Raw genomic sequence first — 24,203 nt, forward strand, 5'->3', positions numbered from 1 at the left:
TGGATCATAATGTCAGTATTTACAAACAAAAGGGAAAGCAAATACTTGAAACTCATTTCAGTGAAAATATCATGACTACGCTCTGCTGTGATACAACTGTGCAGAAATACCAGCCAACAACATTAGAATCAGGAAGACAGCAGCCACTTTTAAATAAGTAAAGACTCAGGAGGATGTATCACAATATTTGACATGTTTTGAGCCAGTAATAGTTCTACTCAGGTTCAGTAGGGTCACCAAATGATCACTGACCAAGTCCATCATCTTGAGTCCCTCCAACAGCTTGCAGTTCCTATTCTTCAGCCGGTGGGCTTCATCAATGACTACACAGCGCCATGGAATATTCCGCAGCTCAGGACAATCGGTCAAAATCATTTCGAAGGTAGTGATGATGGCATGAAACTTATAGGACCCCTTTATCACTCGACCCTACAAGAACAACTCTGAATTATTATTTAGCATTACAGACTACTAGCAACTTTAAGGATAAATAAAGAGCATAAAATATGAATTTATTCCTTTGGGGACATCTTTATTTTAGGTAACACATATCTACCAAGGTATTTGGGAGGTTTTATGCTGTTACAATATAACAAGGCTTTAAAGTCTTTTCTTTTTAAAAGAAGTTAGAAAATTGTTAGTAAAACTTCTGATCCAATTTCCTTACTGAATATACACAGTAAAGTGCCACTAAGAGTGTCCAGTCTAGTCACATCTGATAGACTCCAAAAGGTGAAAGGCCAAAGGTATTATGTGCTAACTTAAAAAATACCTTTTTACTTTTGAAAACTTTATAACTTTCCTTTCTTTTGTAACATATATATTTTTTAATTTTTAAAGTACTAAAATGAAAAACATTCACTTGGGATAATTTCTCAAATTTAAAGATATACACAAAAAGAGATTTCGATATTTTCCTCCTTTAACTGGATATAGGGCAGATTTTTACACTTAAAGTAAACAAACACGTAAAACAAAAGTCTGTCCCATTTCCAGTTATACTACCTATAGCTAAAAAATAATTAAGCATATACTATTCTTTCTTCTTCTTTAAGTCATTTATAATTTCAATATCACAGAACAACTTTGTGCAGGTAACTTGAATAAGTAAAAATTCATATAATTGTTAATCAGAGCCGAAGTATAAATTCTTCCCTTTTGATGTATTTTATTCAATGTGTTACTCAATATTACATGTCTCATATTTTTCATTTCAATCAATAATACAGCAAAATAAACATTCTTTCTATTCACATTTAATTACACCATATTTTTGGTTTAGCTTTCTCTTAGAATTGCAAAAGAAAGCCAATTAGCAAATCAACACATTAAATGATTTTCAGTGATCATCCAAACTAAAAAATTTCATTTGTTTTTAATCTAATAATCAGAATGAACAAAGTTATAAAAATAAAGAGCAGTAATGATAAGATGTAGAAATATAATACAGACATAAATTGTGTAAGAAACCTAAAGCAAATTCCTCAATTTTGCAAAATCCAGACCTTTCCCCCAAATCATTCAGACCATTTTAAATCCCAGCACCCTAAAGTGTGATCTTTTACCTGGGGATCTTTGAAGTACATTTCATACAACTGAATGGTCCGACGACTAGCTTGACTCCCATGATACACAACCACGTTCAACTCTGTCCAGGTACGGAATTCCCTTTCCCAGTTGGGGATTGTGGACAATGGGGCAATTACTAAAAAAGGGCCATGGATTCCTTTCAAATATATCTCATAGAGAAATGTAATGGACTGGATAGTTTTTCCCAAACCCATTTCATCTGCTAAAATGCAGTTTCGCCTTTGGGAAGGAAAGAAAACACAGAAAGTTTAATGAGTACAGATATGAGCCACTGCTCTCTTTTTACAAAACACATATTACTATACTCACAAATGCCTATCTTTGGTAGTCTCTTAGATTCAGTAAAATACATTATCAAATAAAATCTTCTAAGAAATAACAATTATTTATACATACTTCTATCAATTTCTGTATTATCTGTTGAATAAATAGGCACACTTCCAATGTCTATTTTTTAATAATTATTAGAAAGTTAGAATATTAAGTTATATTTGAGTACTATTTTCACTAACTGCCAAGGAAAAGAACTACAGGCCTTTTAAAAATGAAGGAAACGTGTTTTACATACATGTTGTACCAATTGAAAAGTAGCCAGTTTACTCCCTCCAACTGGTATTCCCTGAGTTTGTTATTGTTTTTATACTCCCTGGAACTCTCTGATTTCTTCCAATCATCAGCAGGAGGTCGCTCCTGTTTCAAATATAGTAAATCCCATTAGTGGTTTCTCAAAGACCACACCATGATGCTGTTTTCAAATTAAATCCTCTACACTTAGCCAACTCTTACCACGCGCTCTGTTTCCGGCTCCCTGGACATTAGTTTTTCAAACTCTTCAATTTTTGCTTGATCGATGTCCTGCCTTAGCTCCCAAGTGCTGTCCTCGTAAGGCAGTGAACACCACTTCACCAAATAGTGAGTCACAGGCTAGGCCAGGTTTAAAGAAATCAGAATTGGATTCATTTGACCAAACACTATATGTATAAAGAAAAAACGTGCTCTACTTCATTTATCAACAAAGCCCCACCCCAGCAATAGTAAGACTGAGGGGTAGAAATTTTAAAAGTAGTCCCTAGTTATAGATTCTCAAGTCTAAACTGGAAATAGTATTTTTGAGTATTATCAAAACAAATTAATTTTTATCTAAGTCTCTGCTGAGTAATGTTCAAAAGCCAAAAAGTACAATATAAAGAAATATCTAGTAAATAACAGCTGAATTTGAGCCTGTGCAAATTATTTGCAAGGTGTTTGATTCAGACTTATATGGTAAATTATCTTAGTATATTTACATGTTTACATAATTGGTTAGTTTCTTAAGAATGAGAAACAAGCTTGAATTTGTTAGGATCTCTGTCTTTTTCTTAAAGAGAAACAAACTATTTGTACACAGTCACTTTAAAATAATGTGTTTGAGCTCTAGAAAACTGGCAAACAAAATATTTTGGGTAATACAAATCAATGGCATTTCCTTTGTCTTTTCCTCTAGAAAATACTTGGGTGTGTTGGCTATTATTTCAGGACCAAGGTACATGGACCAGGTTGTGATGTTAAAACCATTTGCTGTACTACGGAAATATGGTATTAAACAGATTTTTTATTTTAAGTAAAACTATGCAAAACAAAAAAGTCAAATATCATGTTAGAGATATGGTCTTTATTTTGTAATAACCTCTTTGCATCATATTAAGTAAAGTTCATCAACTTCACTAAGGGTGTCCAGTGTTAAATAACATTAAACTCCATTCTGCTATAACAGTACTCTTAATTATATAAGGAAAATTTGTACTACGTAATAGATTTATACCAAAATGTATTCAATTCTTTTTATTGATCATATTCTGGAATTGTACAAAATATCAATGTATTTGTTTTATATTGAAAATTGATTTCATGTAAAAAGCTCTCAAGACTAAACATAAAACACATTTATCACTATTATTAAATCATAAAACCAATAGTAAGTCAATAAATTTCACTTAAATTTAGAACAAATGTGCACTGATCCAAGGCTCTGACCTGGACCAGATCTAGGATTTCCACAATCATTCTCTGTAAACACACATAAGCTGTCTGAGTCACCGCCCCCTAATATAAGTGATCTTCTTTTACCTCTCCCCGGTCATCTGTGCTACGTGAAAAATCCATTATCCGGTCAACCTCCACATAATCTGGATTAAAAAGTTCATCTTCAATCTGCACCAAAGGAAAAAGTTAAAATGTTTAGTATTTCCTGAGAGTAAACACTATCACTTTGCACTACGCAGTAATATTTTGGGTCATAGAAATACAAAATTTATATTTGGCAGATTCTTTTATATTAATTGAAATGCTACAATTTAGCGAAATCATTCCCCATGAGGAAATCAGACTTCTCAGACTTTGTTAACTGGGACTTTTAATTACTGTGTGAAACCTTTTTACTGTGAGAGAATGTTTAAGAATATTTTAAATGAAGTGTGAAATTACAATTCACTAATGAGCAGTCCAAAAGGCTTATGGCATGCAATGCGTTTAGCATTCTTGAAACTACAGTCTGCAATAAAGAACCAGAGCCATGCACAGTAACTGCTACTGGAATCTCGTAACTACTGGAGTTGTCTGATGCCTTAGAGTATCATTTAAATAATATCATTCAAAATCTAAAAACACTGAGACATGTGAATTTCATATTATAGTGTGAGTAGAGTTTATAATGTTTTGTTGTCTTTGCCAATCAATACTACTATCTCATTTGAATACAGTCTTGTCATTAAAGGTTCTAATGATTTATTTGTATCGAATACAGAACATTTAGCTAAAAGTATTAGGGATAAAGAAATGAGGCTTAAATAATTGGGCTATTTAGCCAGTATATTAACAATCTTTACAAAAGAAAGTAATACTGCTTGCTTGCAAAGTTATCACATATAAAAGAATAAAATATGACTCAAAAGAAAGTTACAGACTAAGTCATACTTTAAATAAGTCAGATAAGTCAGAAAACAAAAGTCATATTATTATGTTCCTATCAATTAATTTATCAGTAATATAACTGCATTAAAAAGCTTTGCAAGGACATGTGAGAGGTCACTTAGACACCATTTGGAACGCCTGAATTGTAGGTTGAAAAGATAAGCTGTTCAGCCACAGTTGGCTCAAGGATAACAAACATTCTCTGGGCTACTGTTCCCATTAAAACACCCAGTTTGGATGCTTTGAACTGTGAATTATGAAACAAAAATCAGAAATACAAAAATGTTTCAATTGCCTCAGGCCTCTACGTAGAGTTGATTAGTGAGGCAAAAAATTCATTAAAATTTAAAATTTAAAATTTTCAGTTAATTTAAAATGTTAATATATTAATGCACTGGCTTTGTCAAAAGCGTCTAGATTTAGGCACACATTATGTATATATTATTCACAGACAGCATAACACTAAAACTTTCTATAAACTAGTTTTGATGACAAATGCTCTCTTTAAGACAACTTCTTCTTAAACAGAAGGTGTCATTGCTGAACTTAAATTCTTAACTGTACTCCTAACCATTTCTATCCTTTAAGTAAGTAATCTATGCATGCCATCATGCATGTGATGTAATTTCCAGTTTCAATAATCTCTCTGAACAGAGATTTTAGTTGCAGCCAATTTATAAGGAAGCCTAAGGTGAAACAAAGAATGCAAAAATGGTCATAGCTTTGCATGGAAAACCTAAATCCAGGACCATCTATGGGTCCTGGACAAATGAGAGAAAGAGAGAAAGAGAGAGAGAGAGAGTGTGTGTGTGTGTGTGTGTGTGTGTAAAAGAAAGAGGAAGGGAATATCCTTTATCCTACTCTGCTGACCCCAGATTCTCTTTTCAGACTCCCATTAAAGTCAAAACTTAAGATTCTAGTTGACAACTTATCAGCAAGATAATATATTTCAACCTCGGTGCTGGTGATACACAAAGACAGACCCAAATACAAAGGCTACAGAGCTAGGGCCAGGCACAAGTCTGTAAAGTGCATCTGACTCCAGGAAATACAGTCCAAATAAATTTAATAAACAGAACCAGGATTCAAGGCTGTAGGGGGAAATTACCATAGCATGCTTTCCTTTCCTTGCCACTAATCCATAGAAAAGGTCAGCAGAACATTTGGTGTTTCTTTCTAAAAGGAAGCTAAATTATTTCAACTTGTCCAATGTCACAGATATTTAACCTTAGTTTCATTAAGAAGGGCATGAAAAGTAGAACTACCTATTATTTTCTCAGAAATTGCCCTTTCAAAGAATCACCTAAATATTCTCCAAGATGTAAGGAGTGAGTCACATCCGCGTACCTCCATTCCCCTCAGTGCTAACTACTGCACCGCAAAGAAGCTGAGTACTCAGAATAACAGAAGTGGTGATACACCGGTATGTCCAGTACAGCTACCACCACCTGATCCCCCAGCTAATACAAACTTTACAATCTGCCTGTTGGGAGCATGGAAATCAGATTCCAGGGGAACACAGACTTGCCACCTGAGATTACAAGGATTTTATAACATAAAAGTACTGAACACTCTTCTGTCCCTACCCCCATCTCTAAAAAGAGGTAGGGGTGTGAAGGAGCTTGTTAAGCAGTATTATTTTGCATCAAATTTCACACTTCTTTACATTGTACATTCTGTTAACTCCTTTATGGAGAAGAAAGCTAATAAATCAGCAAGTTTAATCTTTCAGTGTGAAGGTTTCTCTTTCAATCTACTTTTGGCTTTAAGTGAAACCAAACTGGTGATCAAAAGTCCAGAGACCCCAGTAAGCAGTTTATGAAGCATTTTTTAAAACGGAGTTGACTATAGGGGGGCAGAGAGGGCTTGCCACTTCTTAAAAATGCAGATTTTTCTTCCCTGCCCTAGGTATGGTTATCTTTTTATCATAAATGATAATCCAGGGTAAAGGGAGACAAAGATATAATACCAGCTTCTATACCGCAGCACATCTTTTTGAAAATGAGTTTAGTGAACTCTCTGCAATGAAGCATTGACTTGAAAAAAGAAATTTACCTCATACCTTCCCCAATAGAAATAAACTTTTATCCTAGAACTTGTATTTAATACTTAAAGAGTTTTTAACCTGCTAAATCTTAACAGAACTTTTGTCTGCTTACATTTTCCACCATCTACTAACTGTACTTTCATTACAAGATTGTAATCATACCATATTTGCACATAATATCATAAGGACCAGTATCTTCTAGACTAAGCAACAGGAAGAATGAGAAATATCCTGTTTACAAATTTTTTTAGCAATAACCAGTTACCAATATGCAAGTACCAGCACCAAATGAGGCAAACTCGTTTTTCTTAATAAATTACTGAACTAAAATTCAAAATTCAGAACATTTTAATAAAGTAAATACTTTAGAAAATTAACCAAGTATTTCATACCTCTGAAAGGAATTTGTTCTGGCCCTGCTTTGCCTTAAATCGTTTAATCTTTTGCTGAATTCTTTTATCTTTTTCCAGATCTTCTACAGATGCCCATTGACAATGAAGATAAGAGCTAAAAGAATAAAATAATATACTTGAAACATGTCAAAAATAATTAATCTTTTATTATATTTTTTATTGTTCCCCCAAAAATCAACTAAACAAATAATTAGCAAAACAAACTGCTTAATCACTCATAGAGGCTGCTGAGCAATATTCAACATAATTACTAATGTTCGAGAATAAGAAAATCAATAATAGTGCCTAAAATTTGCCTTCTGTCCTGTGTCCCCAGCTCTCTTATCCACTCCCCTTAAAAGAGAGAATAAAGACCTAATAACCAGCTGTTTACATAAGTGAATGGATTACACTTCAATACAAAACAATTAACACAAGGTGGCCTTAATTATGAATTTATGTTTTGAGCCTTTTACCGTTAAGAAATAAAAGGTTTTCATCAAGTTAAGAGAGTTCAAATTTAAAACAGCAAAGATAAACCCAACATAGTCCTTTTAGAGCAATCTGGGAGAAAAGGCCCACCACCCGCTCTGAACAGACACACCCCCAACAGGCTCCTATTCAGTTCCAGCGCTTGCAGCCCAGTTCTCCCAGCTCTGAAATGATGTCCCTTGTTTCTTTGTGAATTCTCCATCTCTAATGCCTATCCTGTCCTTGCAATGGGCAAGTCCCCTCCCCTTCAGAATCACCACCAGTCTGCTCTGAGTACATGTTGTGTTTTCTCTAACCTTAACTTGAATACTCTCCACACTCCCTTTTTCCTCCCCAAGACTCACAGGTATAGAGTTAATGTTTTCTGATACCTTTGACATTACTTTATTTGGTATTTCCATATTCTTTTGTACTATCATTCTCTCCCTGCCCCCGACAGCCTCAACACTCTCTCATTTCTCTCACTAGTGATGACATTAAAAAGAAACATGGTGCTTGACTATAGAAGGGGGGGACCCAAAAAATTGTGTATTCATTCTTACATGTTCAAATTTTAGTCACCTTCAAAGTACTCTCCATTTGATGCAATACACCTATCAAAACGTTTTTCCACTGCTCAAAACAGTTTTTGATCTAGTCTATTTTGATGCCTTATAGTGCTTCTGCCATTTTTTTCATTTCACCTCTCCCAAACAGGCAAGCCGTTTCTCCTTGAGGACTTTTTTCATCCAGGGAAATAAAAAAAATTTGCTGAAGGCAAGATAGGGTGGATAGGGAGGGTGTGGCATGGGGATCATGCTATTTTTGATCAGAAACTGCTGAACACTCAGCATGGTGTGGCAGGTGTGCTTGTGAATGACCCATCATGAAATGGGCAAACGTGTTCAAAGTGTCTTCAAAAAAAGTCACTGAAGCCAAACGCAGCATCTCACAACAACACCAGCTGGTACAGATACAGATGGGTTCCTAGAACACTCACCTAGCGGGGGAGCCTGTACTAAAAGGGGCCTACCCTCCAGACAATCATTCCTTTTTTTTTTTTTTTGCACCCCACCCCATATACCTCTTTCAAAATCTAGGTAATACTCTCACAAATTCTGCAGCCATTATAAAATCTTTCAAAGATGATTAATGGTATGGAAATGCTTATGATATCAAGATATCATTTATCTTTATATAATTTCTAATATGTATTTGCAAAAGAATGATTGATTTAGTCCTACAACTGAGGGAGAAAAGGACTTTAAATATATACATCTTTTATTGCTATAAATTGATATAAACATTATACATTCACATACACAGAGAAAACAGACTAGATGAAAATGCATCAAAATGTTAATAATGATCATTTTTGGGTTGTAAGATTGCAAGTGTTTTATTTTCTACTTTCAACTCATATTTCCCAAATTTTCAATAGATAATACTCAACACTGCTATAACCAGAGAAAGATATAAAAATAACCTAATCTAGTATGCTAATTATTGGGCAGAAAAGGGATATGTGCAGTCAGTACTCTCATCTTGACTAAGGTGCACAGGCTTTTAAAGAACCACTAGTGTGTCTGTCAGGCACACACAGGCACACTCCCTCTCATAAATTGGGCTAAAATTCTCAGTCAGTGACTCTGTTATACTAAAAGGAGAAAAACCACAGATCAGAAACAAGGTAAGCATGCCCACTCTCTCTACTATTATTCATTATTATATTCAAGGCATTAGCCAATGCCATTAGATGAGAGAGAACAAGAGGACCAATAATTGGAAAATAAAAAGTAAAATTATCTCTATTTTCAGATGATATAATTGCATAACTGGAAAACCCTAAAGAATCAATTTAAAAATTAATTCAAAAAACAATTGCAGTAATGTAGGAAGATATAAAATTAAGTCAACAGCCTCCATTCTAACAAATAATAACCAGTGAAAAGATACAATGTTAAAGAAAACCTCTTTTACAATATCAATAAAGATAAAATACACAGCAATAAGTTTCATAAGAAATGTGTTAAAACTTTATATTAGAAAATATTTAAAACTCTCTTAGATAAACTTCTGGTCAAGATGGCAACACAAGTAACACAGCTTGCTTCTTCACACAACCATTCAAAATTACAACTAAAATATAGAACCACCATCACTCAGAAACATCAGAAACTGAGTTGACTGGAAGTCTGACAAATACAGAATTAAAGAAACCACATCCATCCGGACTGGTGGGAGGGGCAGAGATACAGAATGGGCTGGTCCCATATCCATGTGGGGTGGGTAAAAATTTGGGAGGGATCTTGGGAGCAAGGAAGCCCAGCCCCATACCAGGCCTCCCAGCCAAAAGTTCCAGTGCAAGGAAGATAAATCCCCATAACTTCTAGCTGTATAACAGAGCAGGAATTGAGTCTGTAGAAGAAACTGCTGGAGTCCCAAGCAGTTCCTTTTAAAGAACCCACATAAGGACTTACTCAGACATTCTTTCTCTGAGCTCCAGCACTGGGGTAGCTGCTTGAAAGGCATCAGTGGCATAAAGGGGAGAAAATAAAGTGTCTGTCATCGAGGCAAGAGCTGGGGACAGCTTTCTCCTAGACAGAGGGGCAGGCAGAGGCCACTGTCCCTTTTCTGAACCTTCCCCCCACAGAGCCACAGAGCCAGTAGGCAGGTGCCATATCTGAGCTCCATCACCCTGGCTAACACTGTTTGCCCCACCCTGGAGATCCCCAGAGACTCTCTCTATCCCACCCAACTTATGAGGGAGCCAAGCTGCTTTTCCATATGAATGGCTGGTCTTGGCTCATGCTTCACAACTTCCTAAATTCTCTCAAAAAAGCAACAGCCAGCCTCAGTGAACCCCTTGACCCAGTACCTTTTGCTATGTGGCCTCAGGCCCAGTACTAGAAGCAACCAGCCTAGATTCACAGTTTGGCTTTACCTGGGAATCTCCAAGCCCAACACAAGTAGCAGCCATCTCAGATTGCTTTATAGCTCAAGCAGGGTGGCCCCGGGCAAAGCACAGGTGGGGGCTGACCTTGGCCTGCACCACCCAGGAAACCCCAGAGCCTGTACACCCAGTGGACAGCTATAGACTCATCGGAGCACCGCCACCCTGCCCATGCACAGCTGAGCCTTCACAGAGGGCAGAGGTTGGTGGTCAGTGGTCAGTCATCACAGCCAAGCCTTGCAGCTGACTGGCTTTGGTAAATCCCTCCCATTGACCTGCCAACAGCAATCAAGGCTCAACTACAAGAGATGGGTATACTCAGCCCACATGGAGGGCACACTGTGAGTACCCAGCTTTGATAATAGGGGAGGCTGTGCCACTGGACCCTACAGGACAGTTACAACATTAGGCACTGTACCAAGACCGGGAGTCATAGCAGCTCTACCTAATACCTAGAAACAAAGAGAGGGAGGCTGACAAAATGAGGAGACAAAGAAACATGGCCCAAATGAAATAACAGATCAAAACTCCAGAAAAAGAGCTAAACAAATTGGAGATAAGCAATCTATCAGATGCAGAGCTCAAAACACTGGTTATAGGGATGCTCAAGGAACTTAGTGAAGATCTCAACAGCATAAGAAAGATCTATTCAGAAATGGAAGATACATTCATTAAAATAAAGAACAATTTACAGGGAAACAACTGTAGAGTGGATGAAGCCAAGAATCAAATTAATGATTTGGAACATAAAGAAGCAAAAACCAACGAACCAGAACAGCAAGAAGAAAACAGAATAAAAACAAAAGACAAAAACAAAAAACGAAGCTACTGTAAGCAGCCTCTGGGACAACTTTAGGTGTTCCAACATTCACATCATAAGGGTACCAAAAGGAGAAGAGAAAGAGCAAGAAATTGGAAATCTATTTGGAAAATATAATGGAAGAAAACTTCCCTAATTTGATGAAGGAAATAGACATGCAAGTCCAGGAAGCACAGACAGTCCCAAACAAGATGGATGCAAAGAGGCCCACTCAAAAACACATCAAAATTAAAATGCCTAAGGTTAAAGATAAAGAGAGAATCTCAAAAGCAGCAAGAGAAAAGAAGTTTAGTTACCTACAGGGGAGTTCCGATAAGGCTGTCAGGTAATTTCTCAAAAGAAGCTTTGCAGGCTAGAAGGGATTGGCAAGAAATATTCAAAGTCATGAAAAGCAGGGACCTACAGCCAAGATTGCTCTATCCAGCAAAGACATCATTTAGAATCAAAGGGCAGATAAAGAGCTTCCCAGACAAGAAAAAATTAAAGGAGTTCATAATTACCAAACCATTATTACATGAAATTTTAAAGGGACTTATTTAAGAAAAAGAAGATCAAAACAATGACCAATAAAATGGCAATAAATACATATCTATCAACAATTGAATCTAAAAGACAAACTAAGCAAACAAGAAGAAGAGAGACAGAATAATGGATACAGAGAGTGTTTTGATAGTTGCCAGATGTGAGAGGGTGTGGGGGAATGGGTGAAGAGGTGAGCGGATTTAGAAGTACAGATAGGTAGTTACAGAACAGGCACGGGGATATAAAGTACAGTATAGGAAACGGAGTAGCCAAAGAATTTATATGCATGACCCACAGACACAAACAATGGCATGGGGATTGTCCAAGGGGATGCGGGTGCTGGGTGGAGGGGGGCAAAGAGGGAAAATGTGGGACAACTGTAATAGTACAATCTATAAAATATAATTAAAATAAATAAATAAATAAAACTCTCCTAACAGACACAAAAATAGAGTTGAACCAACTGGAAAGATATCCTTGTTTTCAGACAGCATGATTCAACATTATAAATTTGCCAATTTAACACAATGTAAATAAAAATGTAAACAAGCGTTTTTATAGAGCTACACAAGTTTGCTGAGCTTATATACAAAAATAAGCATGCGAGAATACCCAAGAAAACATTAAAAAGGAAATGCCCTTAGGGGAAACTAGATACACCAGATATTAAAATACATTCTAAAGCCTCTACAGGGAAAATAGTGTGCCACTGGCTCGTGAATAGACAAAGGACGAGAATAAAGTACAGATGTAGATCCAAATAAATATGTAACTTTAGTACACAATAAAGGTTGCATCTCAAACAGCTGGGGCAAAGACAGACTTTTAATAGTGCTGCCAGAACAACAATATTTGGAAAAGAATAAAATTAGAGCCATGCTTTTTGCCATAAGAATAAACACCAAGTGGATTAGGCATCTAAACACAGAAAATGAAACCATGCAATTACTAAAGGAAAACACGCATATTCCTCTTTAACCTGGGCGTCCAGAAAGGCTTTCTAACGATGACTCAAAAGCCATATCCAATCAAAGAAAATATTAATAAATATAACTATATAAATATGTTTTAAATTTACAATGCAATAAAAAACAACGTCAAAAGACAACTGAAACTGGGGGGGAAAAGGTAGTTGCAATATGTAATACAGATAAAGGACTAACATCCCACATAGATAAAGAACTCTTATAAACTGAAGAAAGCGCAAGAGAAAAATGGGCAAAAGACATGAATAAACAATTGACAAAATATGATATAAAAAGGCCATTAAACTTATGAAAATATGCTCTACTTCATAACAAAAGAAAATGCTAATTGGAACTACACTGAAATACAATTTCTCATAAAAAGTAAACTACACTATGTTGGAAAGGCTGTGGACAAACAGGAGCTCTCGTACACTGCAAATTGGAAGGCTGACACAACCCTTTCAAAGGAAGTATGACAGTAACAGAATTACACCTTTGGCCTTTTGATCTAGCAATTCCACTTCTAGGAATTCACTCAAAGCTATGCCTCCAACAATTTGAAAATAAATAGCCATGAGAATATATACTGCAGCACTATCTGTTAACTGTAAAATATCAGAAGCCACTCACATAGGAGACTGGCTGAATAAGTTATGATACAGCCATGCAATGAAGTACTATACAGCTGTAACAAAGAATGGGGAAGACAGTCAAGTAATTTTCAGAACACAGTATTGTGAAAAAAGCAAAGTGAAAATGTGTACTGCTACTGCTAGTATACCATTCTTTGTGTGCAAAAAACAAGGGGGAAAACACAGTATCATATTTTATATAGGTAATATTTGTATGTGTGTATGATCATCCATACATATATTATGCACATTTGTGGTAAAATTTTGGAAAGGATAAATCTGGGATTAATAAGAAGGCAAATAGAAACGAGGTGGAAAGGGAGGATAACACTTTTTTGAGTATCCTTTTGTGTACAATTCTGACTTTTGAACCAGTGAATATTTCATGAACTCGAATTATACATATCAATAAGGATGGGGATGGGGAGCTAAAAGGGAATACAAATACAAACAGAAACTAATGACCCAACTGAGTATCAAATAAATAACAACCACACTGAAAGGGGCCGGCAGGAGTAAAAGAAGCCAAGGAAATTTTGAACAAAGTATTGTTATTTAGTCTCTACCCCCTCAGGCTAAATTGAAAATACCAAATGAGCTCATTAGTAGGCTTTTCAGAGAAATATGTTCTAGTAATTTAGAAACCACTGCCTATATATTCTAGGACTGAAAAACAAGCAAATATATTATGGACAATAAGAGCCAGGTTTCTTATGGTTGAAGAAGGGAGTTATTATTATTAAAGGGGAAAGACAGAACGAACCCTGAGATGTTGAAATAAATTTGGATGTTATTAATATAAAGGCATCGTTTTTTCACTGTTGTTAGGTTGGTAGATAGGTAGAGGTGTGTGTATATGTAACTACCATATATGTGTGTGTAACGTGAGTATACACATCATATACATAAACATGTCCACACATGGACATGTATACACATACATAAGCACGTCCCTCCTAGCCCTAAAGAGGGCCTAGAATGACTCCCCGGGAGCAATGAGCACACCCAGTACCCAAAATTTGGTTTCTAAATGTCCTTCTCTAGTAAAAACAACAACGACTCCTTAGAGAAATAACAAATTCCAAGATTTAAAGAGGAAAATTACAAGATGAGTCGGGAGCATCCTCCTGTGCCAGAAAGTAAGGAAGAGCTCAAAGAAGGACGGGGACAAGGCAAAAGGAGAGAGGAGCCAGCATGAGGGGCTCCTAATGACCAAATGTGGGGCAATGAGAGCAAAGTAAATGATGACATAATAAAGAATTATGACCCACTGAATACGGTAAAATGCCACAAGTCCACACTGCTATAATACGCAAGCAAATGGGTAAAAAGATAAAGCTTTTCCTTATAGTTGAAACCCAACTAATAAATTTAGAAGGAATGATTAAGTTAGTAAATCACGTAGCAGCCATTATTATATTTAGTAATCTCAAAGTATCTTCCTATAAGCTTTTATTTACAAAAAGAAAAACAAATCTTTTATACTATTTTTGCATTTTTTCTTGTAAATCTAAAATTAAGTCAAAATAAAAGGTTGGCAGAGACTGTTAAATTTATGGAAATATTAATTTCCCATACATCTCAATAATGTCCAATAAGAATGTTATTTTTCAGAACAACTGATGACTGATGGATGACTGGTCACCCCTGGCCTGGCAGTGGTCCCTGGTCAGGAGTACTGGGAAGCCCTCTGGGGTTATGTACAGGGCACATTAGATGATTCCTGTGAGTCCAGCACTGTGAGTCCCACTGCCCCACATTGATCTGGTGGACACCTATACAGCAGTATCCTTTTTTGGCAATCAATACTTAAACATCTTTGTTCTGAGTTTAAGCTAATAAAATGTACCGGAGAACTCACTCTCTGGCTTACTGCATTATCTCCTCCTTAGCTAACCATACCACTTTCTTAATACAACTATATAAAGTCATGTCATATGTATAATTTCCATCTGTGTAAACTCATCATGCTCTGAGTATAAAATGACGACATTTAATTTTACCGAGCATTTTTTATTGCCAGACTCTGTATTTCCTTGTACCCTCATAATAACACTGATAAGGCACTTCCTTGTCTTCTTACTTGGTAAAAGGTTTTGCTCACAGAACTTCAGAAGTGCATCAGTTCATTAACACAATGCCAAGTGAACAAGGGAACAAGGGAGAATGATAGAAAGCATGAAGGCTAATACTTTTACTATCTAGGGTAGGGTAAGTTTTAAGTTTTCTTAGGCTGTTTTGACAGTAATTCTCAAAAGCCTCTCTTTAAATCCTAGAATTTATTAATATAGTACTTGAGTTCCTTTCTTTAAAATGTTTAAAGCAAATTTAATGTTACCAATGAATATTTTTGTCTTTGTTCTGCAATTGTTTCTTAGGTTAGGAAATGGCTTAGCCTTCTTCAGCAGGATGACTATTGATCCCTAAAATGATGGTGTCTCATCAAAATGTGTGTTTGGTCCTAGTATACTGCCTACATCTATAATGCAGAACAACTCACTGTATCTCCAATTCAGTTTTCTTAAAAGTTATGCAATTCAAATTCACTAAACAAAAATTAGAAACAAAAATATATAAACAGAGCTCAGTGCATTTCAAAATGTGGGTGATGTCTCGGTTTTCTAGAGCTTCTGCCTCACAGCTGAGTTCTCATCTCAAGTTTCTGTTGTTCTGCGCACAGGTGAAGGGAGGAAGGGCAGCCCCACAGAGCAAAACCCATTTTCACAAGACAGGCAAGTACTATGTTACTCACTTTTCTCTTACTGCATGAGTTTTTATTCCCTCTAAAAAGAACTTCTTAGTTACACACCAAAGTTAGTCAACTTTTACACCCATTACACATTTTCCAGAAAAATTATATTCATAAAGTATCAGAAGCTATTTGGCAATGATCTTCAAAGAAGTTCTAAATAAATCATACCATAGTTTCTCAATTCCCAATTATTTTTTAGTTTCCTAATATTTTTAAACCATTTAGTACTTTCAAAATATATTCCCCAATTTTTTTTTTTTAAATCACAATCTACTTACAAGTTTTTGTATTTCACATAGAATTCCTCAACTTCTACCTCCTCTCCAGATTCCTTCTGCAACAAAAGAAAATTTCAGGCACATATTTAAAACAATCTACCAGAATACTCCAAAAGTAATGATTTACTCCCATATGAACATAAATGGGAAAGACAGAAGTAGCACAGAACATTGTTGTGAAGAGGAGCACATTGTGAGCTGGTAGACAGCGAGTGCGATGCAGACCCGCACACTCAGGTCCGTGCACGTTACTCGACGTGCTACGGCTTCTAAGGCATGAATCATTTTAACTCCTCCCTAACCACATGCAGCTTCATTCACAACAACCTGACCCCAAATCTGGCTTTCTGCCAAACCCACAGTGTTAAGTAGACGCCAAGTGTACCATTTTCTCAGGCAGCAGCCAATTAGCAACTGCTCTCCTGAATGCCATATGTATTTTTTTTGGCTGCCTCATGGCAACTTTACATTGTGGGTTTTGTAATGTTTTAAAATATTTAAAAGACATTTATTCCTCCATATAGTTAATAACTCTAAACAAGAAACCATATAAAACTAAACCTTGTGCTTACGCTGTAATTTCAGTGCATCACTATTCACAGTTTTAGTTTTACTCAGTGGTACAATTAAAATCTCTCAGACAAGATGTCTCACATACATAGCAGCCAAATAAAATTAACACTCCAAATACTATGCTTAGGTAAGGTTAAAATGGTGAGACACATCAGCCAAATCAAGAGTTCAGTGGTCAGATTATCAGTAACTTCTCCCTTGATCCAACTGACTGCAGTATATGCAGAAGATACGACTCATAGGACTTTTTAAGCACCTCTTTCGATATGTTTTTCCTTTTGGTTTTAGGCTATTAAATAAGTCATAATATATAATTTTCTTCTGGAACATTTGATGAGATAAATCAGGGATCTAAACAGAAACACCACTTACAGATGTTTAGGAATTGGGTTTACACTCTTGCAATGGCACCCAAACCTGCCTGGAGAGTCACATTTGACTAAGCTGTCTCAGAAATACTGCAAAGAAAATTAAGGCAAGTAGGAACACGACAGAAGACAAATAAAGGAGTAGACTTCTACTAGATGACAGACTAGCACAGGATCAATTCAAAGAGGCTAGATTTCCCTCAATCCATAATCTTCAAGCTATTGCCAAAGACTGTGAATGTAAATTTTTCTTTGAAACTCTGACATGTACCAGTTAAACCTAAGTTCGAAACAGTTTTTCTACCTGCCTTCAGATCACCAAGAAGAAAACAGTGTTGAGGAATGTGGTCAAAACCCATTAATATCTGGTTCTTCCCTAATGGATCTATAAATGGTCATAAGCATAAAGCAGCTCCTTAAATCAATGTATTCAGAACACCATCTATGTTCCAGACTTTTAGTTGTCCAAAATAAAAAGAAATGTTTGCTGCATGCCTACAAGAGCCAGCAACATAAATCTGGAATTAATTAAGAGATAAATTCTAGCCAACTCTAGTGACAATCCATCCAGGACCCACCTTCCTTTTTTCTTGTCCCAATATAACCCCATTTCACTCCCACATTTCAGCAGTGATTTCAAGGTATGTTATCATTGTGTAGAACTGGAGACTGGTAGAAAGGCAAAGATAAGAGAATAAACAACCAGAGAACATGGAAAGCCAAGGCAAGCCTACATCTTCTGATGCTTCTCATAGCATATCAAGAAATTCAAACCTAGAATGGAATTCAAATGTCTAGTCTACTGTTTTTCACTCTTTTAACACTACTATGTATTTTTCAATTCCGAAATGGTTTTCAAAATTATGTGCGTTTGAGGTAGTAAAAAGACAAGCTTTATCATTTCTATGCTCTATTATTCCTGATTCCACTCTTACTGATCTTTCCTCTTGTACTGTCCTTGCCACTCAAAGTGCTCTCACCATCCCATAACTTCAAGATGGACACAAAGCACACAGGATCAACTCTTGACCTACAGAGATGGTTTTCACTCTGTCTCAGTTCTGTTCCCAGAACCTCTGACTCTTACAGCCACCAAGTGTCTGTCCCTGACTCTTGCTAATACCCACTTTCTCGTCATGGTCAGCTATTCCTTTGGGAACTTGCTGTGGATATGTCTAACAAGAGGTCTAGAGCTGTCTTGGAGGAAGCACTTAGGTTCTGAGACCTCATTTAGTAGCACCTGGAGCTGCTGCAAAACTGTCCCAGGGCCTACTTCCTTTGGATGTCCCAATACTTATAAGCCTGTGCTTTAATTGGCCACACATATTGAATCACCTGTTGCCCCTAGAACTACAAATAGAACTGTTTTGTAACCTTTATTTCATAAAATATGACCGTGCTGACCTCTTCTGCATTTACTAATAGCAAAACAATTAACAAATGTGTGAGAATTCATAAGCCCTCAGTAGCATTATTTTAATTATTCTAAATGGTAGTCAGTGTGACCAGCCTCTGGTGATAGTTGGAAACAGCTCAACCCCTACCCTCAATGCCTTTAATTTTCAGAAGCCATTTTATAACAGGCATATAAAATAAATAACTGAGTCAAGACACTATATATGTACATACAAAAAAACCCACTCAAAGTTACTCCTTGGACAATTACCATTAAATCTGACATCACTCTAAAGTAATTTTATGTGTTCAACAGAATAATTTGAGAAATATGTGTATCTTTTCATTAGACTCCAAAACTAGTCTATCAAAATCTGTGTTATTCATATGATAATTAAAGTTCCAAAATATTTAGCCATTTCTGTCTCACTGTTCACACAAACCAGAAACTTTGACCAGGCAATAAAGAGAGTCTTCCAGTCACCTGGATTCTAAAACAGCCACCCACAAATGATAATCCTGTAGCCTGAAAGAATGAATGGTCTTTCCTAAGCATCTTATTACTAAATGAGGCAGTCACTCTGGAGAAACAAAGCTACACTATAGTATAAAAAAGAAAAAAAACTCTGTTAATTGTACAAAAGAATGAGAAAGTACCTCATAAAGTATTAATAAAGCAAAGATATGAACCCCTCCTACTTCTGGCCAACCCACCAAATACTCTACAAGAGATGCCAAATCATAGATCCACATAAGGAGAAAATAAGGACATTAGAACAAATGTGATGATGAGTTTTGCCTTCTTTATGCTCTTTTTGTTTTGAATTCAGCCAGAGAGTATTAGAACAAAAACTTTAGAATTTCAAATAAGATCTTAAAAAGAAAATATACCACATAAAAGAAAAACAAACAATTTTAAGGAACATAGTCAGCATTGACTAAAAGGGCTACCCGATACTAAATGGGGAAAACAAAAGAATTGAACTTCACATCATCCAAAGGTCCATTCTTAAACCTACTGCAAAATTCAAAGACAAGTATCAGCTGTATTTTTTCTGCTGAGTCTCACCCACATAAATTTGGGTTTAGAGCAATACAAACACCTGAACTGCCCCTATTTCCCATGAGGTACTGAACTGGGGAGGCTCTGCCAGATGTGCACTGTGAGTCTGTAGACTCCATCACAACAGATCTTCCTTTGGCTACAGAGATGAGGTCGACTGACTTTGAAAAACCTCTGAGTCCCCACTATGTGTCAGCACCGTGCAGGGTCATCTCTGAGAGCTCATAGCTAATTTCTACAGTGCTGCCAGGGGGAGATAACGGCACCTTCTCACAGTCACTTCTTCAATTATTCATGGTAATAGGAAACAGAACAGCAGGCATAGCTAGAATCCACAGGATAATCTTCAATTTCCTTTTGTTTCTATTTGCCACACTCTCCTCCAATATTATTAAAACTGATAACTAATGTAACTATTTGGAGAACATTAGCAGTTTAAAAAGTTAGTACCCGCTAATGTGTACAACCTTCTAATGGCTTTTTATTGTCCTTTATGAAATACTGGTAATCTGTAAGCAATTCCATGAGCTCCACACCTCCTCTTTACTTTAATCACACCTCAAGACCTAACTCCTCATCCAGAGAAATTTTTCCATTAGTTTTCTCTATTCTAAAATTCACAAATCAACAAATACTCCACCTACATATACAATTATAGCAATTTTAAATTCATATGATAAGATAAACCTGGTCATCGGTAAACAGTAATAATTATTCCTAAACTATAAGTACCTATATCTTTAAAGGGTAGTAAAAAGAAAAAGAAAGCCCTAACGTGGGCAAAACAGAAGGAAAAAACAATGTCCTACATAATGCATAGTCTAAGTACCTCTGAATAATACAGCTAATTATAATTTGCAACCCCCAAACCTGCTGAGTATGCCTGCTGAAGCACTTTTAACTGAATGAAAATTAATATATCCCATCCAAACCACAGGCTATTTACTCAAACAAGTCACTTCAATTCAGTGAAGGGGATTATTCTTTAAAACATGTCAAGTATTTAAATTTGACTGTATATCTACTATTCACAACCATAGTTCTAGTCATTACTAGGACAAAAAAACACAACCTTTCTAATGAGTTAAATACCATTCATTTCTGTTTGAACAGGTAGGAAATTTGATTGAGATTTAATACATCAAAGAATTACCAAGTCCTGGCTGGCGTGGCTCAGTGGATTGAGTGTTGGCCTGAGAACCAAAGGGCACTGGTTCGATTTCCAGTCAGGGCACATGCCTGGGTTGTGGGCCAGGTCCCCAGTTAGGGACATACAAGAGACAACCACACATTGATGTTTCTCTCCCTCTCTTTCTCCCTTCTCCTCTCTCTGAAAATAAATAGAAATCCACCCCCCAAAAAAGGTCACCAGATAGCTACTCCATACACCTCCCCCATACCTACTACACTCAATCTGAATTTGAATAATAAAAAAGAAAACAATATTGCAATAAAGTAAAGAGAAGTTTACTGCTGGTGCTATACCATTTTCAAGGATCTCTAGATAGATAATAATATTTGCGTAGTAAAGTTTTCCTATTTGATAACCTTGGGATCTCACTATAAGTCCCGTATTCCCTCCATTCCTATGTCTCTCAATGGGAAGTATGTAATTTATTTTAAAAAGACAAAACTTATTTTACATGTCAAGACAATGAGGTTGTACTTCCACTCACCTTGAAAACAAAAAGAAAGAACTGTGCATTTTACAATGATTCAAGCCGAAAGACTGACATCTATATCCAAAGAACAGCACTTTCTAGAGACACCAATAATTGTATGCCAGGCTACATAAACACACTGGATTCCAATGCAGTCCTGCAAACTAGATAAAGCATTTCCTCAAACAGGGCAAGAAGAGAGATGGTTGGGATGAAACCAGGAATCTCAATCAGTAAAAGAAAACACAGTGGTAGTAAAATTTTTTTGACATATACGTATCCCTCAATGACAAAGTCATCAGACTAATGACAGGTACTTAGAGCTCACCTTTACAGAGCAACATGAATTTTTAATAATTTTGAAGAGTAAGTCATACTAGCTTCAGAAAAATCACACTGGAAATAGTTCAGCATTTCACCTTTCCACTGACAAAAATATGCTAATGAGTATTTTAATTGTATATATGAAAAGTATGAGAAAACACTTATTCCTTAAAATGTTAAGCTTCCATGGGGATACATAGGTAAGGAAGGAAAAGGAACCTTCTCCCTAAGGGAAATGAGAGATTGATTCATGTTTATAATTTTTATGAACAATATTTATGAAAAAGGCAACCTATAACCCTAAAAGTCCTATACATTTGTTTGAGATTTCTGAGGTTCTTGCCTACTCTAAATGGTACAATAAAGCACTGGTTGGTTGATATATTTTAATTTAACCTGGGGGTGAATATACCAAGGATTTATATTGGGCTATACACCAGAGAGAAATATCACCATAAGTTTTATTTTCCAATACTACATTTTAAAATGTTTTTATTTATTGATTTGAAAGAGAGAGGAAGTGGGGAAAGAAAGAGGAAGGAAGGGAGGAGAGGGAAGGAAGGAGGACCGGGGGGTGGTGAGAATCAGAGAGAGAGAGAGAGAGAGAGAGAGAAGCACTGACTTGCTGCTCCATTTATTTATGCATTCATTCGCTGATTTTTGTATGTGCCCTGACCAGCGATCAATCCTGCAACCTTGGAGTATTGGGAGGATGCTCTAACCAACTGAGCAACCTAGCCAGGACTCATAGAGAAATTTTTAACGAAAATTACAAAAAATAATTTAAAGAGTCACACACACACCATAGATTTTGATCACTCCAAATGGCGCTTACCTGTTTTTTCACTGAACGACTACTCATGATTTTTTCTACCACTGGACCTTCTGCATCAACAGATTCCTAAAAAATAAAGTAGAATGAATCCACCCACATGGAAAAGACTTCACTAGAAGCTATAAAAACAAGAAATCATCCCCCTTTTGCATCTACCTTCATACCGCTTAAATTCATACCCTTTAACACACTGGGTATAAAGTCAGTGGAAAAAATGATTGAAAAGAAAATCTCACTCTGCACAAAGACAAAAGGAAGATCTGTGTTTGTTACTTCATGATTATGATTTAATTATGTGATCTAGCATGGGTCCCTAAAGCTAGAGAATATTCAGAAACTCCTGTTACCAAAAGAAAATCATCCATCTCTGCATGAGAGCAGTCAAAAATATAACTGTTCTTCATCTATACCCATGGGGTAAATATATTCATCATTGTTATTGTAGGCAGCTTTTATCTATGGAGGTCACATAAAATATTACATAACAATCTAACAGAGCACAGATTACCAAATAAAATACAAAACTCCATTTAATATACTTTACTATGAGTTATCAGTTTGTTAACTAAAGTACAGTTAAGGTAATAAGGGGGGGCACTGTTTTTTTTTAAAAAAAATCTTTACAGTAATCAATCCTAGATTATTACCCATATTTTACACAAACTATTTTATCCATCATTTACACTGCACAGAGAATAAAGTATGTATGCCCTGCTGGGTACCACAAGGCAGTAATTTCATAAAGGGGCTCTTACAGTGCCCAACAGCAGGAGACAAGCCTGAGTGGTTTATTAAAGTCCCAGAAGCTACAGCACTGAATTCTCAGAAGTAAATTCGGCCTCCTTGTATCCTAGTTCTGACTCTTCCTCAGGAGAGACCATTAATTCTCCAAAATCATGTCAAATTACAGATTACAGGCTTGTATAAAAATACATTTCAGCAAACAAGGCTTTTTAAAAGATACTGCTAAACAATTCATTCCCCATAGCATGTTAGCCAACATTAGATGAATGTTCCCTGGCTCCAACTCCAATGCTTCAGTTGAACTTTTCAGGTACCAGCTACAAAATTCCAGTCCATCGTTCCAAATGCGGCGGGACCACACAAATCTGGATGCTAACCTGCTGCTCTGACTGAGAGGTGTTTGAGGGGGAGTCTCTCCCAGCAGCATCTGCATCATCTGCCTCCTCATCAGAAATCTTGAACTCCAAGTCTTCAGTGTACCGCTTCCTCTTCACCTGCCTGCTGGACCGTCTCTTCTAGAACACAAACCCAACAAAGTAAGTTTTTGATGTGCTTTACAACTTCCTAGGACAGTGAGGTGGCTATTTTTAGAAATAAATCCTAAAGAAAAGCTAGCTTTAACCCTGTAGATCACATAAGAGATTATAGTGATGATGAATATAATGGAAACAGGGGTGCAGTGGGGACAGGCAGGGTCTGAAACCAGCTGCCTGGGACAGCTGTGACTCTGCCACTCCCAACTACCTAACCTTCAACTGGGATCAAATCTCATTCCACACTCAACCAGTGTACTGCTCAACAGTGAAGATAATATTGAGGTTGGAAGATGGATATAATATTCTCTACTTTTGTACATTAAAAATTTC

The 24,203-nt window shown here is 36.4% G+C and overlaps 1 protein-coding gene across 2 annotated transcripts in view; it reads right to left on the bottom strand.

Annotated features, from left to right (window-relative positions):
• Window positions 1–24,203, bottom strand: part of CHD7 (chromodomain helicase DNA binding protein 7) — a 199,361-nt gene that overhangs the window by 45,590 nt on the left and 129,568 nt on the right. For both annotated transcript variants that reach the window (XM_090283655.1, XM_090283654.1), the window contains exons 5-13: window positions 23,715–23,852; window positions 22,594–22,659; window positions 16,375–16,430; window positions 6,979–7,093; window positions 3,697–3,780; window positions 2,377–2,514; window positions 2,159–2,280; window positions 1,566–1,809; window positions 253–429 (exon numbers count right to left, since the gene is read on the bottom strand). In XM_090283655.1, the coding sequence (XP_090139781.1) occupies window positions 253–429; window positions 1,566–1,809; window positions 2,159–2,280; window positions 2,377–2,514; window positions 3,697–3,780; window positions 6,979–7,093; window positions 16,375–16,430; window positions 22,594–22,659; window positions 23,715–23,852 (1,140 nt within the window). The remainder of the gene's footprint in view (window positions 1–252; window positions 430–1,565; window positions 1,810–2,158; window positions 2,281–2,376; window positions 2,515–3,696; window positions 3,781–6,978; window positions 7,094–16,374; window positions 16,431–22,593; window positions 22,660–23,714; window positions 23,853–24,203) is intronic.

The sequence above is a fragment of the Furipterus horrens genome, unplaced genomic scaffold (genome assembly GCF_987537825.1).
Source record: "Furipterus horrens unplaced genomic scaffold, mFurHor1.1.pri manual_scaffold_7, whole genome shotgun sequence".
NCBI lineage: Eukaryota > Metazoa > Chordata > Mammalia > Chiroptera > Furipteridae > Furipterus > Furipterus horrens.